Source organism: Pongo abelii, chromosome 11 (genome assembly GCF_028885655.2).
Source record: "Pongo abelii isolate AG06213 chromosome 11, NHGRI_mPonAbe1-v2.0_pri, whole genome shotgun sequence".
In the NCBI taxonomy this organism is placed as follows: Eukaryota; Metazoa; Chordata; class Mammalia; order Primates; family Hominidae; genus Pongo; species Pongo abelii.
The window spans coordinates 93914268-93940652 of record NC_071996.2 but is presented as its reverse complement, the minus strand read 5'-3'; the positions used below and the strand labels follow the sequence as shown (position 1 = coordinate 93940652).

The 26385-nt window shown below is 38.7% G+C and overlaps 2 protein-coding genes across 3 annotated transcripts in view; one reads left to right on the top strand and one right to left on the bottom strand.

Moving 5' to 3' along the window:
- Positions 1 to 9196, top strand: part of STAT1 (signal transducer and activator of transcription 1) — a gene marked incomplete at its 5' end in the record, with an annotated part of 45161 nt that extends 35965 nt beyond the window's left edge. Inside the window, 4 exon segments of the mRNA NM_001133211.1 lie at positions 1468 to 1653; positions 2587 to 2662; positions 3578 to 3680; positions 7773 to 9196. Coding sequence (NP_001126683.1) covers positions 1468 to 1653; positions 2587 to 2662; positions 3578 to 3680; positions 7773 to 7787 — 380 coding nt within the window. The 3' untranslated portion in view covers positions 7788 to 9196.
- A 3583-nt stretch (positions 9197 to 12779) lies between these two features.
- The window catches only part of GLS (glutaminase), an 86179-nt gene continuing 72573 nt past the window's right edge, over positions 12780 to 26385 (bottom strand). For both annotated transcript variants that reach the window (XM_002812679.6, XM_054546107.2), the window contains 4 exons: positions 24651 to 24712; positions 23632 to 23708; positions 23474 to 23537; positions 12780 to 15498 (listed from right to left, as the gene is read on the bottom strand). In XM_002812679.6, coding sequence (XP_002812725.1) covers positions 15342 to 15498; positions 23474 to 23537; positions 23632 to 23708; positions 24651 to 24712 — 360 coding nt within the window. In that variant the 3' untranslated portion in view covers positions 12780 to 15341. The remainder of the gene's footprint in view (positions 15499 to 23473; positions 23538 to 23631; positions 23709 to 24650; positions 24713 to 26385) is intronic.

The window sequence follows — 26385 nt, the reverse complement described above, 5'->3', positions numbered from 1 at the left end:
CTGTTTTTCTGGAATACTCCTATTTGTTTTTCTGCCATACTCTTCTTGTTCTGTTTGTTTTTCTGGAATACTCTTGCTCTGTTTGTTTTTCTGGAATATATTCTATTTTTCTGGAATACTCTAGTTCTGTTTATTTTTCTGGAATACTCTAGTTCTGTTTATTTTTCTGGAATACGCTTCTTATTCTATTTATTTTTCTGAAATACTCTTGTTCTATTTGTTTTTCTGGAATATATTCTGTTTTTGTGGAATGCTCTTGTTCTGTTTATTTTTCTGGAATACTTCTGTTCTATTTGTTTTTCTGGAATACTCTTCTTGTTCCATTTATTTTTCTGGAATACCCTTCTTGTTCTATTTATTTTTCTGGAATACTCTTCTTCTATTTATTTTTCTGGAATACTCTTCTTTCTTCTATTTATTTTTCTGGAATACTCTTCCTGTTCTATTTTTCTGGAATACCCTTCTTGTTCTGTTTATTTTTCTGGAATACTATTCTTCTATTTTTTTTTCTGGAATGGTCTTCTTTCTTGTTCTATTTATTTTTCTGGAATACTCTTGTTCTATTTGTTTTTCTGGAATACTTTTCTTGTTCTATTTTTCTTCTGAGGAAAGAGCAGGGGGGCTGAGACGAGAGTCTGGCGTGGGCAGTAGTCATTGGAACCTGCCCTTTTCCTCTTATCCTGTTCCCTTCCTGAACCAGCTGAGAGACAGAGCTAGTAGACCAAGCAGAGATGAAGAAAACCCTTGGCAACCAGGAAAGGTCAAGCAGGACACTACCAGCCAGGAAGGGTTAGGATGGCAGCACAGTCTCATGTTGCACAGCAGGCTCCCCAGAGCACCTGAACTGTGGCCTCTGGAAGGTCGACACCCAAAGGGAGATTGTGTATCAGCTAGGAAGAAGGATCTGAATTCAGTCTGGGAATAAGAACGGGAGTAAATTAAACCATGGTTTATTACATTAAGGGTTACAGGGAAATGTAGCAAATAGAATCATTTTTAATTTGAAAAGTTGTTTTCTATATATCACAATTTATTTTAATAAAAAATTAGATTTTTCAATATGAAAAGAAAAACAGAAAGTGAGTTTATCTCTAGTAATTTAAATCTGTGGCTTAAGCCAAGATGACCCACTTAGTAGTGAGTTATTTATGTGCCTATGGGCAGCACGTCATTGAAGATGCAGGCTTTTAAAGGTTTTTAATAAATATTTTTTGCCCAGATTTATAAATCTAAGCAAATAATGGCAAATAGAATGTTATTGAAAATAATACCTCCCTTTATTTTCCCTGAGACAGTATTATAATTTATTTAGAATTAAAGCAGTCTACTATATGTGTTATAACGCTTAGATTGTGATTAGTTCTTATGAGGTTCACTCAAATCCATCAACTCTGCAGTGTTTTATTTCTCTGTCCTCTTTCATTTTGGGATGTTCTGTGGGATTTACTTAGCTTTTCTCCTTTTTAGAACCTGACTTCCATGCGGTTGAACCCTACACGAAGAAAGAACTTTCTGCTGTTACTTTCCCTGACATCATTCGCAATTATAAAGTCATGGCTGCTGAGAATATTCCTGAGAATCCCCTGAAGTATCTGTATCCAAATATTGACAAAGACCATGCCTTTGGAAAGTATTACTCCAGGCCAAAGGAAGGTAAGGGGGGCAAGCAGGTGGTAACAGCGTGGCACAGTCTTTCCTGATGAGGGGGTGATTATTCTGAAACTCCACCCATGCAGTGTTTTGCTTTTGAATTGGTAAGAGTAGGCTTTCAAAAGATGGCATAAACTCAGCGCAGGTGAAACATCATGCATTATTTGGCCTGATACAGCTAGTAAGAAATGAATGGACAATTTCCTATTTTAGGAATGTTGGAAAAGTCCATTGCTGGTCTTGTGTATTTGTTACTATCACTGTTTCCACATGAAAAGGGGTAAAGAATAAGGAACTGTGGTCAACCAACAGAAGGCATCTTGCTCACGTTAAAGTTGAGGAAACTGAGGCCTGGGAGAAGTGAAGTGGTTCATTTAGGGTGGCCCAATTACTTACTAGATCCTATTTTTATTAGATAATTATTAAGAGGAGGCCCCATCTGAGAACACAGGTCTCTTGCTTCTCAGTTGTCAATGAATTGCATTTGAGAAAGTTCAAATTAGACCTGTTTTGTTTGGAACACACCAACAAAGCTGTTTTTCAGAATCAGAAATCTCAATATTAGGACAATTACTTTGGAATGAAGATGCCCCCACCTTACCTTGACAGCTGTGAATATTCATTAGCCAGGCTAATGCCAATAAACTGGATAGAACTTTGCATATTTTGGGCTCCAACTTCTTGTAAGATTTCAAGTTGTGTAAAGAGAAAGCTCCTAGCTAGTGTCCTGCTGAAATCTCCTCCCCTTTTCTTCTCGTTGCTTCTGCATTCTCACTAGAATTTTAGGTGACTCAGGCAGGGAGGTTATAGCCCCTTAAAGTTTTAGTGCTAAGCTGTCTAGAAACACAGTAGAACTTTAATCCCCCCGAACAGTTGATGTTCTATTCTGAAGTAATTTCTGTTGATGGAAAGCATACACAATGTGTTTATTTCTAGCACCAGAGCCAATGGAACTTGATGGCCCTAAAGGAACTGGATATATCAAGACTGAATTGATTTCTGTGTCTGAAGTGTAAGTGAACACAGAAGAGTGACATGTTTACAAACCTCAAGCCAGCCTTGCTCCTGGCTGGGGCCTGTTGAAGATGCTTGTATTTTACTTTTCCATTGTAATTGCTGTCGCCATCACAGCTGAACTTGTTGAGATCCCTGTGTTACTGCCTATCAGCATTTTACTACCTTTAAAAAAAAAAAAAAAAAAAAAGCCAAAAACCAAATTTGTATTTGAGGTATATAAATTTTCCCAAAACTGATACCCTTTGAAAAAGTGTAAATAAAATGAGCAAAAATTGATCAGAGTGGGAAAGTAGTTCTTTTCAATCTAGAAAAGGCCAAAGTAATGATTGAGATACATTGTCTCCACTTGCTTTGATTTTGTTGTTTCATTTTATAAAAGGTAGAAAAAATTTTGGAAATGTCATTGTCAGTTATTTGGCCTGCAGCACTGTCTTGGGGTGAATGGATGTAGTCTTCATGTAAAAACACTGTGTGGAGCAGCTTTATCTGCATTCAAACCTCAAGGTAGGGATGAGGGACTCCCCAGACATTTCTGTGGTGCTTTTCTGTCCAGGGTAAGCCACGAGGCATTGTCATCTCAGGGTAGTGCACCGCACATGCTCACACCTAGGCTTACCCAGGCAGAAGCGGCGCAGATTGCAGTCTGGCTATTGCTCATCACATCCCTGGAGTGTGAAACATTTCCCAAGGGGCTGGGCTGGGGACATGAGCCTCCCAGGAGCTGTACTTTTGCAAATGTATTTTACAAGTGTATGCACTTACCCAAAATAAAAATATAACGTGATAATTCAATTACAGACAAAAGATACGTGATAATTCAATTACAGACAAAAGGTAAAGTGTGTAAGTATGCACTAGTGCTTTCATCACTCAGATGTTGACATTACTCTTTCCTTTTTCCCCATTTTAGTCACCCTTCTAGACTTCAGACCACAGACAACCTGCTCCCCATGTCTCCTGAGGAGTTTGACGAGGTGTCTCGGATAGTGGGCTCTGTAGAATTCGACAGTATGGTGAGTACCACAGCTGGCCTGTGTGTGGCTCTCAATAAGTGTGTGTGCTCAGAGGCAGGGAGGGGGCACCATGGCAGATCCTGGGCCTGTCTGCGGGAGGGAGCCCTGGCGGAGCCAAGGAGAGTGCAGTGCTCAGATGAGCCATGACAAGTTGGAGCTGCTGCATTTAAACCACCTACATCATCAGTGGGATTTTTATTCCTGGCATTCAGCACCTTCCAAAAAACAAGTGACGTTTCTAATATTCAAGTTTCCTCCTCTCCCCTTTAAAGTTGTCCATGTAGAAATTTCATATATTAAGGAACTAAGATTTCTTTGATAAGCAAACGTTTTTCTTCGGTATGCGATTTCATCACTGTGTCTAGGGGAGGGAGTGTTATTTTTAGAAAGGGAGGGACTAACACTTGGTATTTACAATAATTAGAGAGAATTATACTTTAGCAGCAATGAGATTACTTCATCTGCCTTATATTTGAGAGCTAATTTGTACAAGTAGCTCCTGGGGCTGTGAAGGGCTTGCCAAGAGTAAAAACGTTCAAGGAGTGAAATAGTTAATGAGATTCAGGATAGAAATGGGAATATGATTGTCCACAAAGAGAGCATCTTCCTTTGGGAGGGTGTTTTTTAGTATATCAACTAGTATTGTTTGCCTTTCAGCCTAAAATCCTTCCTCTTAAAGATTGTGCTTGCTTGGCTGGATTTTTGCTGATGCTGTTCAATTTTAAGCTCTTTTCCACATGGAGCTATTCCAGCTCATTTTTAAAAATTTATTTAATGCTTCCAAAAAATATCCTGAGTTATTACTGGCCTTTCTTCCTTACTGTATACCTGGTGCCTGGCAAAAAGTAGGTGCTCAACAAAGAGAGGAAGGCAGGGAGGGGAAAGGTAAGCGAGAATGAGAGGGCGTCACTCTTCAGACATTTGGGGAATGCGTTGATAAGGCCTCAGTAAGATCTGCCTGGATTCAGGTTTCTCATGTGTAATTTTTTGACTTTTTTCCTCACCTTAAGCACGGGCTACAATCATTAGAGATTGTACTTTGTTACACTTTCCTGATTGTTGTTGACGAAATAGGCCATTTAGAAAAACACTTAGCTATTGTGGCAGCGAAATAGTTTCATTCCTATTGGCAAGTGTAAAATGAACCTTTTCTGCATGTAAGAAGGATCCTGCTAGAATGTCGCTCCCAACACTGCTATAAAGGTATAAAGGGCTTTGTAGGCCTGGCACAAAAATGGAATAAATATAAAGCCCTATTCAGAAAATATGTTATATCACAGGAACTGTAAAATGGGGGGATTTTTTATACCTCCTTTGTTGTTCCTGAGCAAATTACATCATCACCACCACCATTAATAGGTGACATTAAGCACCTACAGTATACCACGTACTTCACAGGTAGTAACTCATTCAGTCCTCACAGCCACCTTCTGAGTTAGGTATATTGTTGTTCCTACTTTGACAGATGTGGGAACAGAGCCCCTCCTCCCCACACAGCCCCTTTTATGTAACTTGACTAAGATCAAGCAGTTAGTAAATGGTAGAAAGAATATTTGAATCTACCGAGTGAGTCTCTAGTGCATGCTTTTGTCCAGTATCCTGGAAAGCCTCCCACAAAAAGCTAATCTTTGCCCCATTCAAAATATGCACCCTGAAGAACCTGTTTGTACAGGATTGGGTTTATTCTGTTATTAAGACAAAGGCATCATGGCCTTTGGGTGAGAGGCCTGTGTGTGTTTGGGATTTGGCAATCAGCATTCCATCTCTGTCATCACCATTATTGAGAAAATAGATGGATTGGTTCCCTCTCTGCAGTCCTGTGGAGCAGTTGGACTGCTCTCTGTGCTCTCAGGATGATACTGTGAGAGCAATTTAAATATGCTAAGCACATGTCAGGAAACAGTTTTGTAGTCTTTGGACACTCGCTGTAGCCATTCCATTCCATTTCAGATGATTTCATTCATTTCATTTGTAGAATAAAATAAATCCATTTCACACACACACACACACACACACACACACACACACTCTACACACCACTAAAGTCTCCCATTAAACCCATAGAAGACTTAAAGAGCTAAAAGAGGCTATAATTTAAAAAAAGAAAAAGAAAAAGAGTTCATAATATAGACACGGTACTGGTTAGACAACAGTTGAATCAGTCTCTAAATTGGGTTGACTTCACAATGGTTTGCTGTCCTGCCCCTTGGCCATGACTTCCATCCAGCATCTACTCTTAGAATCAGGGTGTATACTCTGAAACAGAAGCAGCTCTCCCCAAGCTGGCTGTCTTCTGCCAAGTCTGGAGGTTGCAGCTCTGAAAGAGGGTGGCACCAGGGGCCAACGCCTGGTGCAGCTTCAGGAGCAACAGGACCATAGGCTCCTGAGGAAATTGTCCAAGAGAGCCAGAGCACCAGTGTTCTCTGCAGTCTGACTTGGGCATTTGTTTAGTCTGGATTTCCTATGTAATCATTGTTTTCCTCTGGGACTATAATAGAACCAGTCTACTCTCCAAGAGGCCTTTAGCCAAAGCTCATAATGATAGGACTAGCTATTAATTGTCTACTACTTTCTGTCTACTATACTAAACGTTTTACATATGCCATCTAATTTAACAAGCCTATCTGCTAGGTACTGTTAATCCCCTTTTGATAGATGAAGACTTTGAGATTTAGAGAGGTTAAGCCACTTGCCCTGGTCATGCAGTGACAGGATCTGAATCCGGGCTTCCTCTCTTCCTCTATCTATCTCCCCCTCCCTCCCTCTCTTTACCCCACAGTCCACTCTATTAAGCACACATTTGAAACATCAGCCAGGCCGGGCGCGGTGGCTTACACCTGTAATCCCAACATTTTGGGAGGCTGGGGCGGGTGGATCACCTGAGATCAGGAGTTTGAGAACAGCCTGGCCACCATGGTGAAACCCCATCTCTACTAAAAATACAAAAATTAGCTGGGCATGGTGGTGTGTGCCTGTAATCCCAGCTACTAGGGGGGCTGAAGCAGGAGGATCGCTTGAACCTGGAAAGTGGAGGTTGCAGTGAGCCAAGATGGTGCCACTGCACTCCAGCCTGGGCAACAGAGGAAGACTCCGTCTCAAATTAAAAAAAAAAAAAGAGAAACATCAGCCAGACTGAAACATAGGGACAACACTTTCACCGTGCTTTTCAATCCAAAATAATTTTCCTAAGAGCCCACTATGTACCACACACGATTGAGCACTTGGGATTAAAAAAGAGTTCTCCAGAGGCTTTCCAGTCTAGTGCCATGTGTCTGTCTTGGTGCTACTGGTATTTGGGGCTTCACAATGACTTGTTGGGAATTGGCGGGGTGGGGAGCTTTCCTGTGCTTCGTAGGACGTTCAGCAACACCTCTGGCTTCTACCAAATAGATACCAGTAAGCACATGCACCCTCACAGCCAGATGGGACAATCAGAAATGTCTTCAGCCATTGCCAGGGGACAGAATCATCCTCGATTGAAAGCATCTGGTCTAAGGGGAAAGACCAGGGTGGAAGTCAGACAGGAAGTCGCTGGCAGGCTAGTATCCCTTGGATGAACAGTTTACTTACTATAAGTTGTCCTGGTCAAGGCAGCTGGGCAGAAGGCACTGGTGGGGAGGGTGAAGGGGTTCTTAGTAATTCTGCTTCTTTAGCCTGTACCTGAAACACAGTCAATGATTTTACCCACTGAGTGGCCTTTAGGGGAAGTGTATCATTTCCCTCTCCTTCCTCTCTCCCTCTGGCATATGGCTCAGCATTTCCTCACCCGTTTCACATGAGCAGATTTGACACGTTGCTCTGTCCCCAGACTTGCATAACAGCAAAAAGCTTTATGCAGTCTGGATGGATTCAGAAAATTAAGCCAGTGGGCAGCAGAGTAATAATCCGTCAGCTTAGGTGATATAAAAGGTCTTGATTAGCCCAGGATAATACATAGTACATGCTGAAGGCCCTCTTATTCCATGGTATTTATTTGCCATTGCAAGTATCTTCCTACTACTTCATTCTAGAATAGACAAGCAATGTTTAATGTATGAATCTGCATTTCACAAGATCAGTGTAATAAACTTAACCACATTTTGTCTTTTACAGATGAACACAGTATAGAACATGAATTTTTTTCATCTTCTCTGGCGACAGTTTTCCTTCTCATCTGTGATTCCCTCCTGCTACTCTGTTCCTTCACATCCTGTGTTTCTAGGGAAATGAAAGAAAGGCCAGCAAATTCGCTGCAACCTGTTGATAGCAAGTGAATTTTTCTCTAACTCAGAAACATCAGTTACTCTGAAGGGCATCATGCATCTTACTGAAGGTAAAATTGAAAGGCATTCTCTGAAGAGCGGGTTTCACAAGTGAAAAACATCCAGACCCAAAGTATCAGGACGAGAATGAGGGTCCTTTGGGAAAGGAGAAGTTAAGCAACATCCAGCAAATGTTATGCATAAAGTCAGTGCCCAACTGTTATAGGTTGTTGGATAAATCAGTGGTTATTTAGGGAACTGCTTGACGTAGGAACGGTAAATTTCTGTGGGAGAATTCTTACGTGTTTTCTTTGCTTTAAGTGTAACTGGCAGTTTTCCATAGGTTTACCTGTGAAATAGTTCAAAGCTAAGTTTATGTGCAATTATATCAGTCCTCTTTCAAAGGTAGCCATCATGCATCTGGTAGGTGGAAAATGTGTATTTTATTACATCTTTCACATTGGCTATTTAAAGACAAAGACAAATTCTGTCTCTTGAGAAGAGAATATTAGCTTTACTGTTTGTTATGGCTTAATGACACTAGCTAATATCAACAGAAGGATGTACATTTCCAAATTCACAAGTTGTGTTTGATGTCCAAAGCTGAATACATTCTGCTTTCATCTTGGTCACATACAATTATTTTTACAGTTCTACCAAGGGAGTTAGGCTATTCACAACCACTCATTCAAAAGTTGAAATTAACCATAGATGTAGATAAACTCAGAAATTTAATTCATGTTTCTTAAATGGGCTACTTTGTCTTTTTTGTTATTAGGGTGGTATTTAGTCTATTAGCCACAAAATTGGGAAAGGAGTAGAAAAAGCAGTAACTGACAACTTGAATAATTAACTAGAGATAATATGAGAATCAGATCATTTCAAAACTCATTTCCTATGTAACTGCATTGAGAACTGCATATGTTTCGCTGATATATGTGTTTTTCACATTTGCGAATGGTTCCATTATCCTGTACTTTTTCCAGACACTTTTTTGTGAAGTATATTGTAGTTTTACCTTTTTCCTTCCTTATCACTGACACAAAAAGTAGATAAAGAGATGGGTTTGACAAGGTTCTTCCCTTTTACATACTGCTATGTGGCTGTATCTTGTTTTTCCACTACTGCTACCACAACTATATTATCATGCAAATGCTGTATTTTTCTTTGGTGGAGATAAAGATTTCTTGAGTTTTGTTTTAAAATTAAAGCTAAAGTATCTGTATTGCATTAAATATAATATGCACACAGTGCTTTCCGTGGCACTGCACACAATCTGAGGCCTCCTCTCTCAGTTTTTATATAGATGGCGAGAACCTAAGTTTCAGTTGACTTTTACAATTGAAATGACTAAAAAACGAAGACAACATTAAAACAATATTGTTTCTAATTGCTGAGGTTTAGCTGTCATTTCTTTTTGCCCTTTGGGAATTTGGCATGGTTTCATTTTACTGCACTAGCCAAGAGACTTTACTTTTAAGAAGTATTAAAATTCTAAAATTCTATTAATCTCATTAATAGTATTTAATATAAAGATTCTTAAAATTACTGACATTATGAATTGGTTTGATGCTTTTCTCATGTACCTCAATCCTTATTTTAAAATAAGATCAATAACACTATTTTCCTAAATGTTGTCCTTACCTGCCCTACACATATTCAGAATTGCTATGGCAGATTAAGATATGTCAATGGAAGAGGTCAGAGGAGTAATATTATTGGAAACAGCTGTAATAGGTGCCATAAAAAGCAAACAAACAAAAGTACTTTGGTTCTTTGCGACCACAGCTGTCCCCAAATATACAAATGATTCACCACTTATTTTAAAATGAATCTGGGTATTGCTAATACCCCCAAATTAGCAGTTTTTAATTTTAAAATACATGAGAAATGGGACTTTGTCTTGTCTCCAAAGCAGTCATCTAAAATCTACACCCCCATGATTAGATGCCATTTTTTTCCAAAGATGTCAAAAGCTAGAAGGCCAGGCCTTCTCAAAGTAAAATACACTGTGTATTGGGGAAAAAAGTGTAAGAAGAGGCATAATTACCAAGTTAGACATTGTCTATCAAGTTGTATTTAGCTATTATCATGGAATAGTGTTATTCCCTGATAATGAATGTTGGCATCATAACCAGAATGATTATTCTCATCTGCATATCTTCGTATTTACATCTAGGAAATATAAAGCTTATTTATAGTGAACACTGAGAGTGGTCTCTCTCCAAGGAGTAAGGTAAATATGCCCTGGCTAACTAGTGTAAGTTTGTATTCTTACATAATTAACCATAAGAAGTCACTGAGTAGATCCTAACTTAAGGGATATTTGTGTGTGTTTGAGTATTTCTCGTGTGGTGTTTGTAAGTTTGAAAGGTGTTTTATAAGCATAGAGCTTATGTTTGCTACTGGGGACAAATGTCTCATTTTAAAGGAAAGAGGGTTTTCTGAGATGGCATGAAATGAGTGAAATCTATTTATTGCCTGAAAGCTAAAGTGGACTATGAAGGCAAGTCTTTCTGAACAGAGCAGTCCTGTCACTGACTAACCCAGGGAAAGGACAGGAAAAAGCTAGAAAGTGTTTTGAAAACTCTTCTGCTTACCTTTTGAATTGGGACATTGACAAAGTAAGGACCATTTATGTGAGTGGCTTCCTTTGGTTAGTTATGATTCATTCATTAATTAATTCATCAAATTTATATAGAGCACCTGCCATGAGCCAGGCATTATACTAGATGTTTGGGAAACATTGGTAAACAAAAGCAAAGATCCCTGCTTTTATGGAACTTAAGATATTCTGAGACACTGGATCATATATTCTAGTGCAATCACCTTATTAAAACTTAAGATTTTGTGATGCAAACAGCCAGAAGCTACAAATAATGTAAATGTTATATTTAAAAAATACAATTTCAAAGAAATGACATTTAAACCAGTTTTAGGAAAGCTGAAGACAATATTGTTTTTAGAGCTTTTTAAGATCAGTTTATATCACTCTTAAATGATAATCCTCAGCTTCCAAGTTTTTGTGAACTCACTTTGGGTTATGTGTTTGCTATACTCACTGAGAAATTGAACACCTTGCTTGATTTATTGTAAAAAGGAAAAAACAACAACAGAGCCATACTTAAGCAGTCTTAAACTTATTTATTAACGTTGAGTCTACAGAGAACAGAAAGCTATCTAAGAGGTAGAAAGCTGTCAAATACCTATTATCAAACTCACAATTCTCCTATTTCATAAAGCTATTATAACACCTTAATACCTTACTGTCAGTGTCTGTTTGCAGCCTTTCCACATTTCTTTTACGTAATTGAAACAGTCTTGATATTCTTTTGCCACTGGGACTGCTTGTCAGATGCACTTCATAGCAGCCTTTTTACTGGCTATTTGGAAAGGAAGCAAGGGGTACAGTGGGGGCGCACACAGGCCTAGAGTCTGGTTCATTCTCCAGAATAGAAATAAAACCCCCCAGTCTCTGCCTTTAATGCCTTCCATCCAGTTGTTTTACTGTATCTCACGCCTCCTTTTTAAAAAACTGCCTTAATTTTCTAATCTTTCCCATCCCCAAACACATATAATCTAGTGAATCACATCATTTCCTTGCATAACTATAAGATTATCCTTTCCCAAAAAGCCTTTTTTATAAGTGCCACCTAACACGTTCATGGGCTGCTTCCCTGGGCCATCTGGTATATGATTTATGAATTTACTCATTTTACTATGAGGATTAGCAAGTAAAATTAGGAAGGTTATCCCAACTCCTAAAAAAGTTATACAAAAATAAAATGATCTTGTATCAAGAATAAAAATAACTACTCACTATTTAGGATTATTCACACATTTGTTGCGCCTGCACCGATATCCTGCTCCTACCCATGGATGTATATATATATATATATATATATATATATATATATATATATATAGCTGAAGTTGACTATATGTTGCAGGACTTTCTGTTATAGCACTTATGCCTCTCCCTAAAACTCAGCAGAGGAGAGGCCCTAGCTAATAGGAGATAGTGCATATGAATAAGCTAATATGTATATTCTATCCATACTAGGCATAATCAGTGTTGTAGGACGTAGAACAACAGTGCAGGGCTAAGAGTTCTGTATCACAGCCCACTCTTGGGTCTCAGCTTCATCTATAAAAGAGTGAGTTAGAGAATTTCTGATGTCTCTTCTAATCATTGTGGTAACCCCACTTGTCACCTTGCATAGTACCTGGCTCATCGTAGTTCTAAAATGCCAGCAGTGACTCTTCTAGCAAAGTAACTTACTTTGTGACAGATAGCGTTGATAAATGAAAATGTAACAGTCATGGTGTTCATGTACTTTCTCTATGGTTGGAAAACTATACACTAACCCCTGGCCTGAAAGGAAAGAGTGCTGAAGACCAGGGATTTCTGGCAGTGGAAGCGAATGCTGTTCCCACACAGAATAAATTAGGAGCTGAGGTTTACTGGCTGGTCACACTCAGATTCTAGTGTGATAGTACTAGCTTCAACTCTCCTCTAAATAAATTTCAAGGCTTTGTGAAAATAACCTCTCTTCTCATTCAAGGGTATATTTACTGGTTCCATTCAACAAATATTTACTGAGCACTTCCTAACTGTAAAAGGATAGTGTTTGCATCTAGGGGACTAGAGACATGCCTGCACATCCCCCACCTTCAAAGATGAACTCTACACAGGATTCTTGTCCTAGTCATTGTGGTAACCCCATCTGACACCTTGCACAGTACCTAGCTTTATAGCAGGCATTAGAAATGGATTGGAACCTAACCAGACATGGTCTGTATGCTCAGTGGAGTTCCTGGCTCTCAATTGTTTTAAGAAAATTCATTTTTTCACACATTTTTTTTGATACATATATTTATTATGTTGTAAAAAGCAACACTACCTGATAGCATTTAAAATAAATGTTTCCCAATTTCAGAATACTTACAACTTGTAGTTTTAAGATTAGATTCACTTTGGGAGGTTTTAGAAGCAAATACATTCATAGCTGTGTAATCCCCAGGAAGAATCTAAATCTGACATCAGGTCATTCAGTCCCTGCCAGACAGACAACAGCATCAAATGGTCAATAGCTAATCCAGCTCTGCAGCTAAAGGGCAGTGTCGGGCAGCAGTGGGGTATAGCATATTACCAAAGATGAGACCAGCAAAAACAACAATGTATATAAAGCTTTAAATTAGCATGACCATATAGAACTCTCATGATACAGAAAAAGCACATATGATACTAAAGCCAAAACAAAAAGATCTTTGGAGTTTACTGACGGCAGCAGTTAATAGCACAGTCAACAGCATTTAAATCAAATACATTATTACCAGCCAACAGCAAACAGCCCGAGCAGGAATCGGCACATAGTCATAAATAACATCAGGGGTAAATAAGGGCACATTTAATTAGACAACAAAGATTTTACAGAATGGTTTTGATCTGAAAAAAGATGAAAACTCTCTTTGTTCCCAAATAATGGTTAGAACCTCTTTTATTATAGAAAAGCCTCAAAATCATTGGTAATCTCCAAGTCACACAATTCAACTGTCTTAATGTTTCATTTTAGTCACACAAAGCGGGCTGCTCTTTGAGTAAAGTTATCTTGATTGATTTCAATTAAAACGTGTCTACCCTGTAATATCTTTGGGGATAATGCTGCTCCTGTGCAGCATCTTACAAATGCTACCTGTCTCCATGGCTTGATAGATCCATGGGGTAGGAAACTGCTCACTCATCATCCTCCCCATGGAAGCTCAAGCATGGGAACAGCTTCGGGCCTGGTGCAGCTAAGGAACATTGGCCGTGGTTTCACCAAAGGAGGTGCCATCTAGGTAATGGGAGGGCAGTGGCAGGAGCCACTGGCTTAGACTGGAAGTGAAAATGAAAGCACCTGGAGGCTGCTGGAGTAAGGTGCCATCAGGCATGGTAAAGTTTAGAAGCAGCAGAGTGTGCTCATAGAAAAAGAAAAAAAAAGGAATTTGCTGTATGTGATAACAACTAACATTCATGTACTTGAGCTCATTTTACTAAACATAGCTTCAGAGAAGTCCATTTGTGTGCATGTGTGTGTGTGCTTAATATCAGAAATCCTCACTAACATGCCACTTTATCTCGAGGTATGACAGGATAAAATGTATGTGTAACTCCTAGAGAATCCTCTTCTATCGTTTTTTGAAGCCCCTTTTACCCACTTTCCAAATGAATCCTGAAGTACCAACCCAAGACAAAGAATTATAGGTCACAATTTAAAATGAAATGGCCTTTTTCTTATTATTAAACTACAGAGCCCACCAAGAATTACACAATAGAAAAATCACAAGAAATCTGGAATGATCCAGTGGTCCCCCAAGGAGGACAAATCTCTTGATGCAGACTCTTAATGACAGGCTTGGAAACAAATGTTAGTTGTAGCAGTTCCCATACTTTCAGAATAACTTTGGTAGCTTAGAGCATTTCTGAATTTATCTTTACCCTAGAAGCTAAAAAAAAAGTCTTCTTAAAGAGCTGCAGTTGCACATCCCTTCGTTTTTTAGACTGATAAACTTGACTAATTTATACTTAGTAATTTTGTCTCTGGTTCGTCTTCTGTAGACAAATGGCAAAGTTCTGATGCCAGAAATAGGAGGCATTTTCTGACTTACTATGGAAAACATAAAAACTGCATAGTATGCCAGCTCTCACTTTCCCAGCTAAAGGAAAGAGGCAGATAGCTAACTGTCTGAGAAGAGAGGCTGGACTAAGGGGATATAGAAAAAGGAAAATTTTTCGAAAGTATTATAACTACATTCACATATATGTTTTGGTCACCAAACATATCTTAAACAGATTCCCTGATAAAGTCTAATCAGAATTGGTCTATCTTACTAACAGTTGTTAACTATTATAGTTTTTTTAAGAGTCACACCATGAAGCTAGGGTGAGAGAGAGACATTTTAAACACACAACCGTAAGTGCATATAGTTGTTCAAACACTTAAACTAAATTTGTATTTGAAGTCTTGAAAATCACACTATTTGCGTCTAAAGGCAACCTTGACCCATTTGGACAGACTGTACAACAGAGCTTAATTTATAAATGCATATCAGCAGATCATCACCATAAATTGAAAATTCACAAAACACAAATAAATCATGGAAGACCACACAAGCTAGCATTGGTAACTATTTCTTTTACATCAGATTATACAATGCACGAGGTAATATTGCTCACATTATGGAGGGAGATTGTTTTATTTCTATTTTTTCCCAAAGAGATCAGATTTGTCCTGTGTGCACAATGAAGAAAACTCCAGTAACACTGAAATGACAAATGTAAAATATACATCACTACCAGATAGAAATACACACGTTCTTCATAATCATTTTCCACAATTAAATAGGTAAGTGATTTAAATCTTGGGATTTGAGACCATTACAACAATCCATCAAGATTCTTATGGACGGTTTGATTTTCCTTCCCGTTGTCAGAATCTCCTTGAGGTGTGTACTGGACTTGGTATTCTTGGAGAATTTTAAATACATCATGGTGTCCAAAGTGCAGTGCTTCATCCATGGGAGTGTTATTCCACCTAAACACGTAGCACAGCATGGACAGGGTCATTAGGTAATTTATGTACAAAGATGATCACCCCACATTCCTAGATTTTAAATGCAGGTTAAATGGCCAATTTAGCCATTTTAGCAATTTTACAAATAAAAATTAATAATAGAAATGCAGAAAGGGATTTATAATTCAAAAAGTAGTCTCCAAGACAAGTTGGGATATGGAGAGGAAGAGAAAAAGATCTGTGAAAGGATCTGGTTTACACATCCAAGTGCTTATGGAGGGAGCTTTTTAAGGAAAGTCCTTGTGGTGACAGATATAATAGACTGCTCTAGGGTTCCAGAATTTTAGTTTCATGAAAAGCCCAAAGTATCTCTTTTAAAATAAAATGTTCAAAGAAAATTCAGGTATATAACATCCATCACTCTAGCCTTGGACAGAAAATTAGTGTTTGTGTCAATTCAAAGCCACAGTAAGTCTCAGAAGTCTAGAAATAACCATGACCTCATTAGGGCTAAAACACATGTTGGAGGAGCAAGATTGGCCCCAAAGGAATTGACATTTTTATCACCTCTGGTAAGGTTGGGAAGCCATGGACTCAATCGGACCACTACACCAGAAGAGTAACTCCCCCTTCCATACTAATAACTCCCCTTTCCATGCTTCTGGAGCTGTGCGGTTTAGAGTGATGTAGATGAGTATTCGAGGATAAGAAGAAATGAAGAGTTGCCGAAGTGGTTAATCACTTGCCAGAAGCGGTAAGTCTTTTGCAAGAGGAGACAGAACCACATAACTCACAGCCCTAGTCAATGACAGGGTACGATGGGTAGTTCCCTTACACTTTACAAACTGTGAAGCCTGTCTTCCTACCCAGTCTCTCTCTCTCTACTTACATTACAAAATTCTCCATGGCTGATGATCTCTCTTTCTTCATCCACATGCCACTGGCACCACCTTCCTAGTTTCACCTCTTCCTGTTTCCTTCTTTCCTTTCCATCTCTGTCCTGAACTTTTTACCCACTTAGTGGAGTCACAATATGGAAACAAAAGGTTTTTAAAACAGTCTCATTTTTTAATATATTTGGATAAATTTTGGTAGCCTGTTTTTAAAATCAGGTAAGTAAAACTTCACATCTTTGTATTTCTCAAAAAAAAAAAAAACAAAAAACAGCTGAATTAAGTGACTTTGAATAGGCCTTCATTAGTTTAGGAAGTCAGTGGCTTGAAACAGACTTTTGAGTCATCCTCTACAGTATGTAATTATCTGTCTTTCTGGAAAAATGGAATGTCAACTGCGTGTTACCTTTTTTACAATTCTTCTTCTGTGAATTAATGAAAAATACACTGAATACACTAATTTCAGCCAGGCACAGTGGCTCATGCCTGTAATCCTATCACTTTGGGAGGCCCAGGTGGGTGCATCACTTGAGGCCAGGAGTTCAAGACGAGAATGGCCAACATGGCGAAACCCCTCTCTATTAAAAATACAAAAATTAGCTGGGTGTGGTGGCACACGCCTGTAATCCCAGCTACTCAGGTGGCTGAGGCAGGAGAATTGCTTGAACCTGGGAGGCGGAGGTTGCAGTGAACGAGATCACACCACTGCACTCCAGCCTGGGCAACAGAGCAAGACTCTATCTCAAGAATTCACGAATTTTGCGCAAACCTGTTATAATTTAAGGTGACACCAATTCTATGAAATAGAGAAAAAGACTTGTTGAATGCCTAGTTATCAAGTTAGTTACTTAGCTCACTTTTTCTTATCAGATAGGTACATCTACTTTCACATTCCTAGAGGCCAATTTAGGGCAAAAAAAATTAATACATATACAAAGCACAGTAATATTTCCAACATGTATTACATAGTGTTTTAGTTGGGATTATAAACACAGGAGGAAAATGCTCTTCAATTTCTTGCTCTAGAAACCTGGGATAGGTATTAAAATTTGGGGAAAGGGAAGAAGACTGTCACCCTAACATGAGCTTTTAGAATACTGCCAATAAAGGAGTTTTTAATCATGGTGCTTTTTTACAACTATAGGAATAAAGTTAGATAACCGAAGTGTTAGCAAACTTACAAAATTGCTAACATTTGTCAGACACTGACATAACTTTTCTGCATTTCTTGCAAGCTAAGAGCTGAACCAACAAAACCCAAGCCCTAATTTTAAAAAAGATAGTTGGCCAGGCTCAATGGCTCACGCCTGTAAACCCAACATTTTGGGAGGCTGAGGTGGGAGGACTGCTTGAGCCCAGGAATTGGAGACCAGCCTGGGCAACATAGTAAGATTCTGCCTCTACAAAAAATAAATAAATAAATAAATAAATTAGCCAGGCATGGTGGTGTGTGCCTGTGATTGCAGCTACTCAGGAGGTTGAGGTGGGAGGATCGCTTGAGCCTGGGAAGTTAAGGCTGCAGTGAACTATGATCATGCCACTTGCACTTCAGCCTGAGTGGCAAGGCGCAAGACCCAGTCTCAAAAAAAAAAAAGTTAAAGCTTAATAAACAGAAAGGCAATATAGCTAAAGAGTAATCAACTTGCTCCAAACTTAATACAGCTCCCAGTTCTCAAATGAATCCAAACTCCTAATACATATCAAACCACCATCAAGTATGGTTTTTTTCCCATTCTAAACTTTTATTCTCATTACTCATTGACTCATACACTCTACTCCAGTACATCCAAGGATATGAATCTAGAGTTTACTGTACATGTATATGTGTAAGCTGCATTCTTATCCCTTCCCTGACCACTTTGTTGACATCATTTGTTGCAGGATGAATAGCAGTTTGCTATGTCGACCAGGAGAGAGGGGAGAGGAGCAGAATATATTCTAGGCATATTTTTCCCACTATAGATAGAATGCCCTTCTTTTCATTCTGTGCCTTCAGTCTCATCTCTTCCCTAAAGCACTGATTAAAATTAAACTTCCAAGAAGCCTTCTAAAACTGATTCCAACCAAATGCAGAAATTTCAACAAACTCCAATATATTCTTTTTAGAGTTAACAGTTTTCTTATACATTTTAGCTTGTTTAGAAGCCTTCCCATTTTGTATGTCTCAATATTGTGAGCAAGTTTGTATGCTGATAAAATTCACATTATTATTAAAAACAAAATCAGGCTGCATAAATGTCGAATCCCTGCCAACAATCACTGTCCTCACCAATCACTGGCTTCTTTGCAAATCTTAAGAGAGAACATTCAGTGTTAATTATCATCTTAAAGTTTATGCTTCTCTAAAGGTTTGTCTTATCTACCCTGGGTTGTTAAAAACTCCACGAGGGGTACCAGCAACTGCAAAAACATACAAAACTGTAAAGACCATCGACACTATGAAGAAACTGCATCAACTAAAGGGCAAAATAACCAGCTAGCATCATAATGACAGGATCAAACTCACACATAACAATATTAACCTTAAATGTAAATGGGCTAAATGCCCCAATTAAAAGACACAGAATGGCAAATTGGATAGAGTCAAGACACATTGGTCTGCTGTATTCAGGAGACCCATCTCACGTGCAAAGACACACATAGGCTCAAAATAAAGGGATAGGGTAATATTTACCAAGCAAATGGAAAGCAAAAAAAAAAGCAGGGGTTGCAATGCTAGTCTCTGATAAAACAGACTTTAAACCGACAAAGATCAAAAGAGACAAGGGCATTACATAATGGTAAAGGGATCAATGCAACAAGAAGAGCTAACTATCCTAAATATATATGCACCCAATACAGGAGCACCCAGATTCATAAAGCAAGTTCTTAGAGACCTACAAAGAGACTTAGACTCCCACACAATAATAGTGGGAGACTTTAACACCCCACTGTCAATATTAGACAGATCAACGAGACAGAAAATTAACAAGGATATTCAGGACTTGAACTCAGCTCTGGACCAAGCAGACCTAATAGACATCTACAGAACTCTCACCCCAAGTCAACAGAATATACATTCTTCTCAGCACCACATCACACTTATTCTAAAATTGGCCACATAATTGGAAGTAAAACACTCCTCAGCAAATGCAAAAACAAAAATCATAACAGTTTTTCAGACCACAGTGCAATCAAATTAGAATTCAGGATTAACAAACTCACTCAAAACCGTACAACTGCATGGAAACTGAACAACCTGCTCCTGAATGACTACTGGGTAAATAACAAAAATAAAGCAGAAATAAATAAGTTCTTTGAAACTAATGAGACAAAAGACACGACGTACCAGAATCTCTGGGACAGAGCTAAAGCAGTGTTTAGAAGGAAGTTTATAGTACTAAATGCCCACAAGAGCAGGCAGGAAAGATCTAAAATCGACACCCCAACATCACAATTAAAAGAGCTAGAGAAACAAGAGCAAACAAATTCAAAAGCTAGCAGAAGACAGGAAATAACTAAGAGCAGAACTGAAGGAGAGAGAGACACGAAAAACCCTTCAAAAAATCAATGAATCCAGGAGCTGGTTTTTTGAAAAGATCAACAAAATAGACCGCTAGCAAGACTAATAAAGAAGAAGAGAGAAGAATCAAATAGACGCAATAAAAAATGATAAAGGGGATATCACCACTGATCCCACAGAAATACAAACTACCATCAGAGAATACTATAAACACCTCTATGCAAATAAACTAGGAAATCTAGAAGAAACTGATAAATTCCTGGACACATACACCCTCCCAAGTCTAAACCAGGAAGAAGTCAAATCCCTGAATAGACCAATAAGTTCTGAAATTGAGGCAGTAATTAATAGCCTACCAACCGAAAAAAGTCCAGGACCAGACGGATTCACAGCCAAATTCTACCAGAGGTACAAAGAGGAGCTGGTACCATTCCTTCTGAATCTATTCCAAACAATAGAAAAAGAAGGAATCCTCCCTAACTCATTTTATGAGGCCAGCATCATCTTGATACCAAAACCTGGCAGAGACACAACAAAAAAAGAAAATTTCAGGCCAGTATCCCTGATGAACATCGATGCAAAAATCCTCAATAAAATACTGGCAAACTGAATCCAGCAGTACATCAAAAAGCTTATCCACCACGATCAAGTCGGCTTCATCCCTGGGATGTAAGGCTGGTTCAACATACGCAAATCAATAAACGTAATCCATCACATAAACAGAACCAATGACAAAAACCACGATTATCTCAATAGATGCAGAAAAGGCCTTTGACAAAATTCAACATGCCTTCATGCTAAAAACTCTCAATAAACTAGGTATTGATGGAACATATCTCAAAATAATAAGAGCTATTTATGACAAACCCACAGCCAATATCATACTGAATGGGCAAAAAACTGGAAGCATTCCCTTTGAAAACTGGCACAAGACAAGGATGCCCTCTGTGACCACTCCTATTCAACATAGTATTGGAAGTTCTGGCTAGGGCAATCAGGCAAGAGAAAGAGATAAAGGGGCCAGGCGCAGTGGCTCATGCCTGTAATCCCAGCACTTTGGGAGGCCAAGGCGGCAGATTACCTGAGGTCAGGAGTTCGAGAGCAGCCTGGCCAACATGGTGAAATCCCATCTCTACTAAAAATACAAAAATTAGCTGGCTGTGGTGGGCACACGCCTGTAATCCCAGCTACTCGGGAGGCTGAGGCAGGAGAATTACTTGAGCCTGGGAGACAAGAGGTTGCAGTGAGCTGAGGTCTTGCCACTGCACTCCAGCCTGGCTGACAGAGTGAGAATCTGTCTCAAAAAAAAAAAAAGAAAGAAAGAAAGAAAGAAAGGTATTCAAATAGGAAGAGAGGAAGTCAAATTGTCTCTGTTTGCAGATGATATGATTGTATATTTAGAAAACCCCATCATCTCGGCCCAAAATCTCCTTAAGCTGATAAGCAACTTCAGCAAAGTCTCAAGATACAAAATCAATGTGCGAAAATCACAAGCATTCCTATACACCAATAATAGACAAACAGCCAAATCATGAGTGAACTCCCATTCACAACTGCTACAAAGAGAATAAAATACCTAGGAATCCAACTTACAAGGGATGTGAAGGACCTCTTCAAGGAGAACTACAAACCACTGCTGAAGGAAATAAAGAGAGGACACAAACAAATGGAAAAATATTCCATGCTCATGGATAGGAAGAATCAGTATCATGAAAATGGCCATACAACCCAAAGTAATTTATAGATTTTATGCTATCCCCATCAAGCTACCATTGACTTTCTTCACAGAATTAGAAAAAAAATACTTTAAATTTCATATATAACCAAAAAAGAGCCCACATAGCCAAGACGATCCTAAGCAAAAAGAAGAAAGCTGGAGGCATCATGCTACCTGACTTCAAACTATACTACAAGGCTGCGGTAATCAAAACAGTACCATACTGATATCAAAATAGATATACAGACCAATGGAAAAGAATTGAGGCCTCAGAAATACCGGCACACATCTACAACCATCTGATCTTTGACAAACCTGACAAAAACAAGCAATGGGGAAAGGTATTGGGAAAACTGGCTAGCCATATGCAGAAAACTGAACCTGGACCCCTTCCTTTCACCTTATACAAAAATTAACTCAAGATGGATTAAAGACTTAAACATAAGACCTAAAACCATAAAAACCCTAGAAGAAAACCTAGGCAATACCTTTCAGGACACAGGCATGGGCAAAGACTTCATGACCAAAACACCAAAAGCAATGGCAACAAAAGCCAAAATTGATAAATGGGATCTAATTAAACTAAAGAGCTTCTGCACAGCAAAAGAAACTATCATCAGGGTGAACAGGCAACCTACAGAATGGGAGAAAATTTTTGCGATCTATCCATCTGACAAAGGGCTAATATCCAGAATCCACAAGGAAGTTAAGCAAATTTACAACAAAAAAACAACCCCATCAAAAAGTGAGTGAAGGATATGAACAGACACTTCTCAAAAGAAGACATTTATGCAGCCAACAAACATGTGAAAAAAATATCATCATCACTGGTCATTAGAGAAATGCAAATCAAAACCACAATGAGATGCCATCTCACACCAGTTAGAATGGCGATCATTAAAAAGACAGGAAACAACAGATGCTGGAGAGGATGTGGAGAAATAGGAACGCTTTTACACTGTTAGTGGGAGTGTAAATTAGTTCAACCATTGTGGAAGACAGTGTGGTGATTCCTCAAGGATCTAGAACCAGAAATACCATTTGACCCAGCAATCCCATTACTGGGTATATACCCAAAGGATTATAAATCATTCTACTATAAAGACACATGCACATCTATGTTTATTGTGGCACCGTTCACAATAGCAAAGACTTGGAACTAACCCAAATGACCATCGATGATAGACTGGATAAAGAAAATGTGGCACATATACACCATGGAATACTATGCAATCATAAAAAAGGATGAGTTCATGTCCTTTGCAGGGACATGGATGAAGCTGGAAACCATCATTCTCAGCAAACTAACACAAGAACAGAAAACCAAACACTTCATGTTCTCCCTCGTAAGTGGGAGTTGAACAGTGAGAACACATGGACACAGGGAGGGGAACATCACACACCAGGGCCTTTTGGGGGTCAGGGTAAGGGAGGGATAGCATTAGGAGAAATACCTAATGTAGACGATGGGTTGATGGGTGCAGCAAACCACCATGGCACTTGTATACCTATGTAACAAACCTGCACGTTCTGCACATGTATCCCAGAACTTAAAGTGTAATTTAAAAAATTTGTTTTAAAAATCCATGAGGATAAAATTCCAATTCTCTCTTCCCAAATGCAAAAAAAAAAAATTTTGTTCATACAGTGTATTGACTAATAGTCAAATTAACCTGAAAATTTCTAAATAAGACCATTCTTAGATAAGAAACAGGATATGGGAGACAGAATTACCTATCTAGTAGAAACAAGGTTTATTGCCTTTATAAGACATCATAGCAGGTTCAAGAATATCTTAGTAGGTTTAAATATTATAATCACTTGAATATTACAGTCCTGCATAATAAAATACTGACATATTTAGAAGGTAACATAAGTGCTCACCTGTCCTTGGGGAAAGGGTTTACTTTGCAGGCTTCCAGCAAAAATTTAACAACTTCAACATGACCTATACCGTCCCACCCCCAAAAAAAGAGCAGATTTTAGTACTAAGTAGAAATTAAATCTGGAAAGAAAATAGATAGGAGTAGTTCCTGTATTACCCTCTGCAGCAGCTACATGGAGTGCTGTTCTAGAATCATAGTCCCGCTGTTCCATGTCCATAGCTGACAAAGCAAATCTGAAAATGTGTAAGCACAGCTGTTTATTATATATAAAGCAAATTTAATTCACACTGGTAACATTCACTCCATCAGTTCATTTAAGGCCCTGTCAGACAGGTGCCATCCTTCATCAGGCTCATTAATGGGAACTACCAACCTTATTGACCGGTACACAGGTGTTTTGGGTAGATGCCACTTCACCTCTCTTCCTCAGCTTTGCTTTTTTTAGGTAAGATTAAATGTTAAACATCTCTCACAGAATTAAACTTTATTACATTATTGTTCACAACTCAAAAATTATGGCACAACCGTACCAAGGTTTGTCTCAGAAGGGCAAGAAACTAATCCCTATAATAAAGTTGTATGTTTTACTAAGCCTCCCATTCTTAAACATTTCACAGTCTACTAGTACTTGTCAGACTTTAAAACAAGGGGGGAAGCACAGACATTTTTCCACTTTGAAAATCAGTTGTTTGAGGTACTAATGGGAGAAAACAAAAAAAAAAAAAAAAAAAAGGAAGTAAGTTACAACTCTATACAAAAGACCTTAGGTATACAGCAGTATATGCCCTTACTAATCCTGATGATCTGCTGGACACCAAACCCCCCAGCTGCTTCCCCCCCACACACACACCCCCCAAAGATTGGGAATGGAGGGTAGACAGGGAGGGAGAAGGCACTGTCCAATACCAGTAAGCCACTGATACTAATTAGCCAGATTAGCTGAACAGTTACTACTTGGGGAAACAGAGATATGGTCTTTTTTATAGGAGGCAGAAAAGGACAAGATTGGAAAGCAGGCCTAAGGCACTGGAAGTGCCTATTTAATAAAAATTTTGTTGGGGTCATTTTTATCAAAGGGAAAGAGAAGTGAGACTTTAACCTTAAAATGGCTGCTCACCCAGAAGCAACTTCATAAATATCTGTAAAGTGCATGCTAATCCATCCTGTAAACATACCTTCGAAGTGCAGACACATCTCCAGTATATGCAGCAAACAAAAGATTTATCACTGACTTTACCTGTGAAGAAAAGAAAGTTTAGGCATCCATAGGGGAAAACAAACACATACAACGTCCACCTGTCACTGGCAAGTGATTTCCATGTGCTTTGAACACTTCAGCTGAGTCACGTGCAAAAAGTTATCTCAAGGACACTTCCATAGCCAAAAGAACCCACATGTGTGATACTTTCTTCTTTTAACGGTGGACTGTGAGGGAAAATTCAATAATAAAGATAAGATACATGAGGGAAGGAATGGAATAATACCACTTGGCAGAAAAGAATGGAATTTTGTGAAACTCATATAGTTGGGGCAACTGAAAATTGTTTAGAAGCCTTCCCATTTTCTATGTCTCAATATTGTGAGGAAGTTTGTATGCTGATAAAATTCACATTATTAAAAATTAAATCATGCTATATAAATGTCTAATCCCTGCCAAGAATCACTATCCTCACCAATCACTGGCTTCTTTGCAAATCTTAAGAGAGAACATTCAGTGTTAACTGTCATCTTAAACTTTACTTCACTGGAAAGACAGCCTTCAGTTCAATGCCCAGGTGGTACAAATTGGGTCATTCTCAGAACTTACGACACTGCTGTGTTTAAAAGTTTCTCAACTCCAAAATATTAAGTCACCTCTATTAAGTGCTCCAAGATTTCAAAGTGTATCTACTTTTGACGGTTACCCACTTTCCTTTTCTTATAGTTAAGAGGAAAAGTCTAGTTATCTGAAAAGCCATTGGATTTTGGTCTGCTTTCATATCCATCCCTATCTATGAGAAATTAAACTATTGATCGTAGAATATTTGTAAATACTTCATAAATTCCCCATTTTGTCTTACACTTTGCAACTTCAACATTCATATTGATGACTCAACTGATACGGGACTCAATGGCAGAAAACAAGTTTAACTGGGGGAATGGAAAGTAACCCAGCTCTCCACCAACAAAGCCACAGCCTGGAACTGTGCTTCAAGATCTTAACCCAGACATTCTCCCTTTCCAGTATGGCTTCCCCCTTCCAAAACCCCTGAACTTTCCAGATTAACTGGAACTGACCATTGCTGCCGTTCTCTAATTCAGCATTTTCAAAGTGTAATTTGCAGAAACTAGTCCGTAAGATGGTCCATGAAAATAAGGATCCTGTGTTTGTATATGATCTTAAAATATTAAATCCCCCTCTTGGAGATTTATGAGCATATGAAAGACTCTGTAAAGGTCTACAGTACAGGAACTTAACTAGCTGAGCACACCCCCAAAATACTATTTGTGTTGATATCACCTCAAAAAACTTTCCCCTTAGTCCTTTAGCTTCCCTCCCAGCCATCCTTTTCTACTCCTGCCCAGAGCCCAGAAGAGTTTTCTTAATGGGGAATGGGGGTGGAACAAAGAACTGAAGAGCATCACCTAGAATGTTCTAAAAACATACATAAACATCTCTCCCATTTCTTGTCCTACTCCTACACCTCAATCTGATACATTTTAGGGAAAGGAAGTAAATGCATAGAGTTTGTCGTCTTTTATAGAGATGGGGTCTCACTATGCTGGCCAGGCTGGTCTTGAACTCCTGGCCTTAAGCAGTCCTTCTGCCTTGGCCTCCCAAACTGTTGGGATTACAGGCATGAGCCACCATGCTCAGCCCATAATTTTGTTTAAAGTCTCCAGGTGACTTTGATATGCACTTTTCTGGGT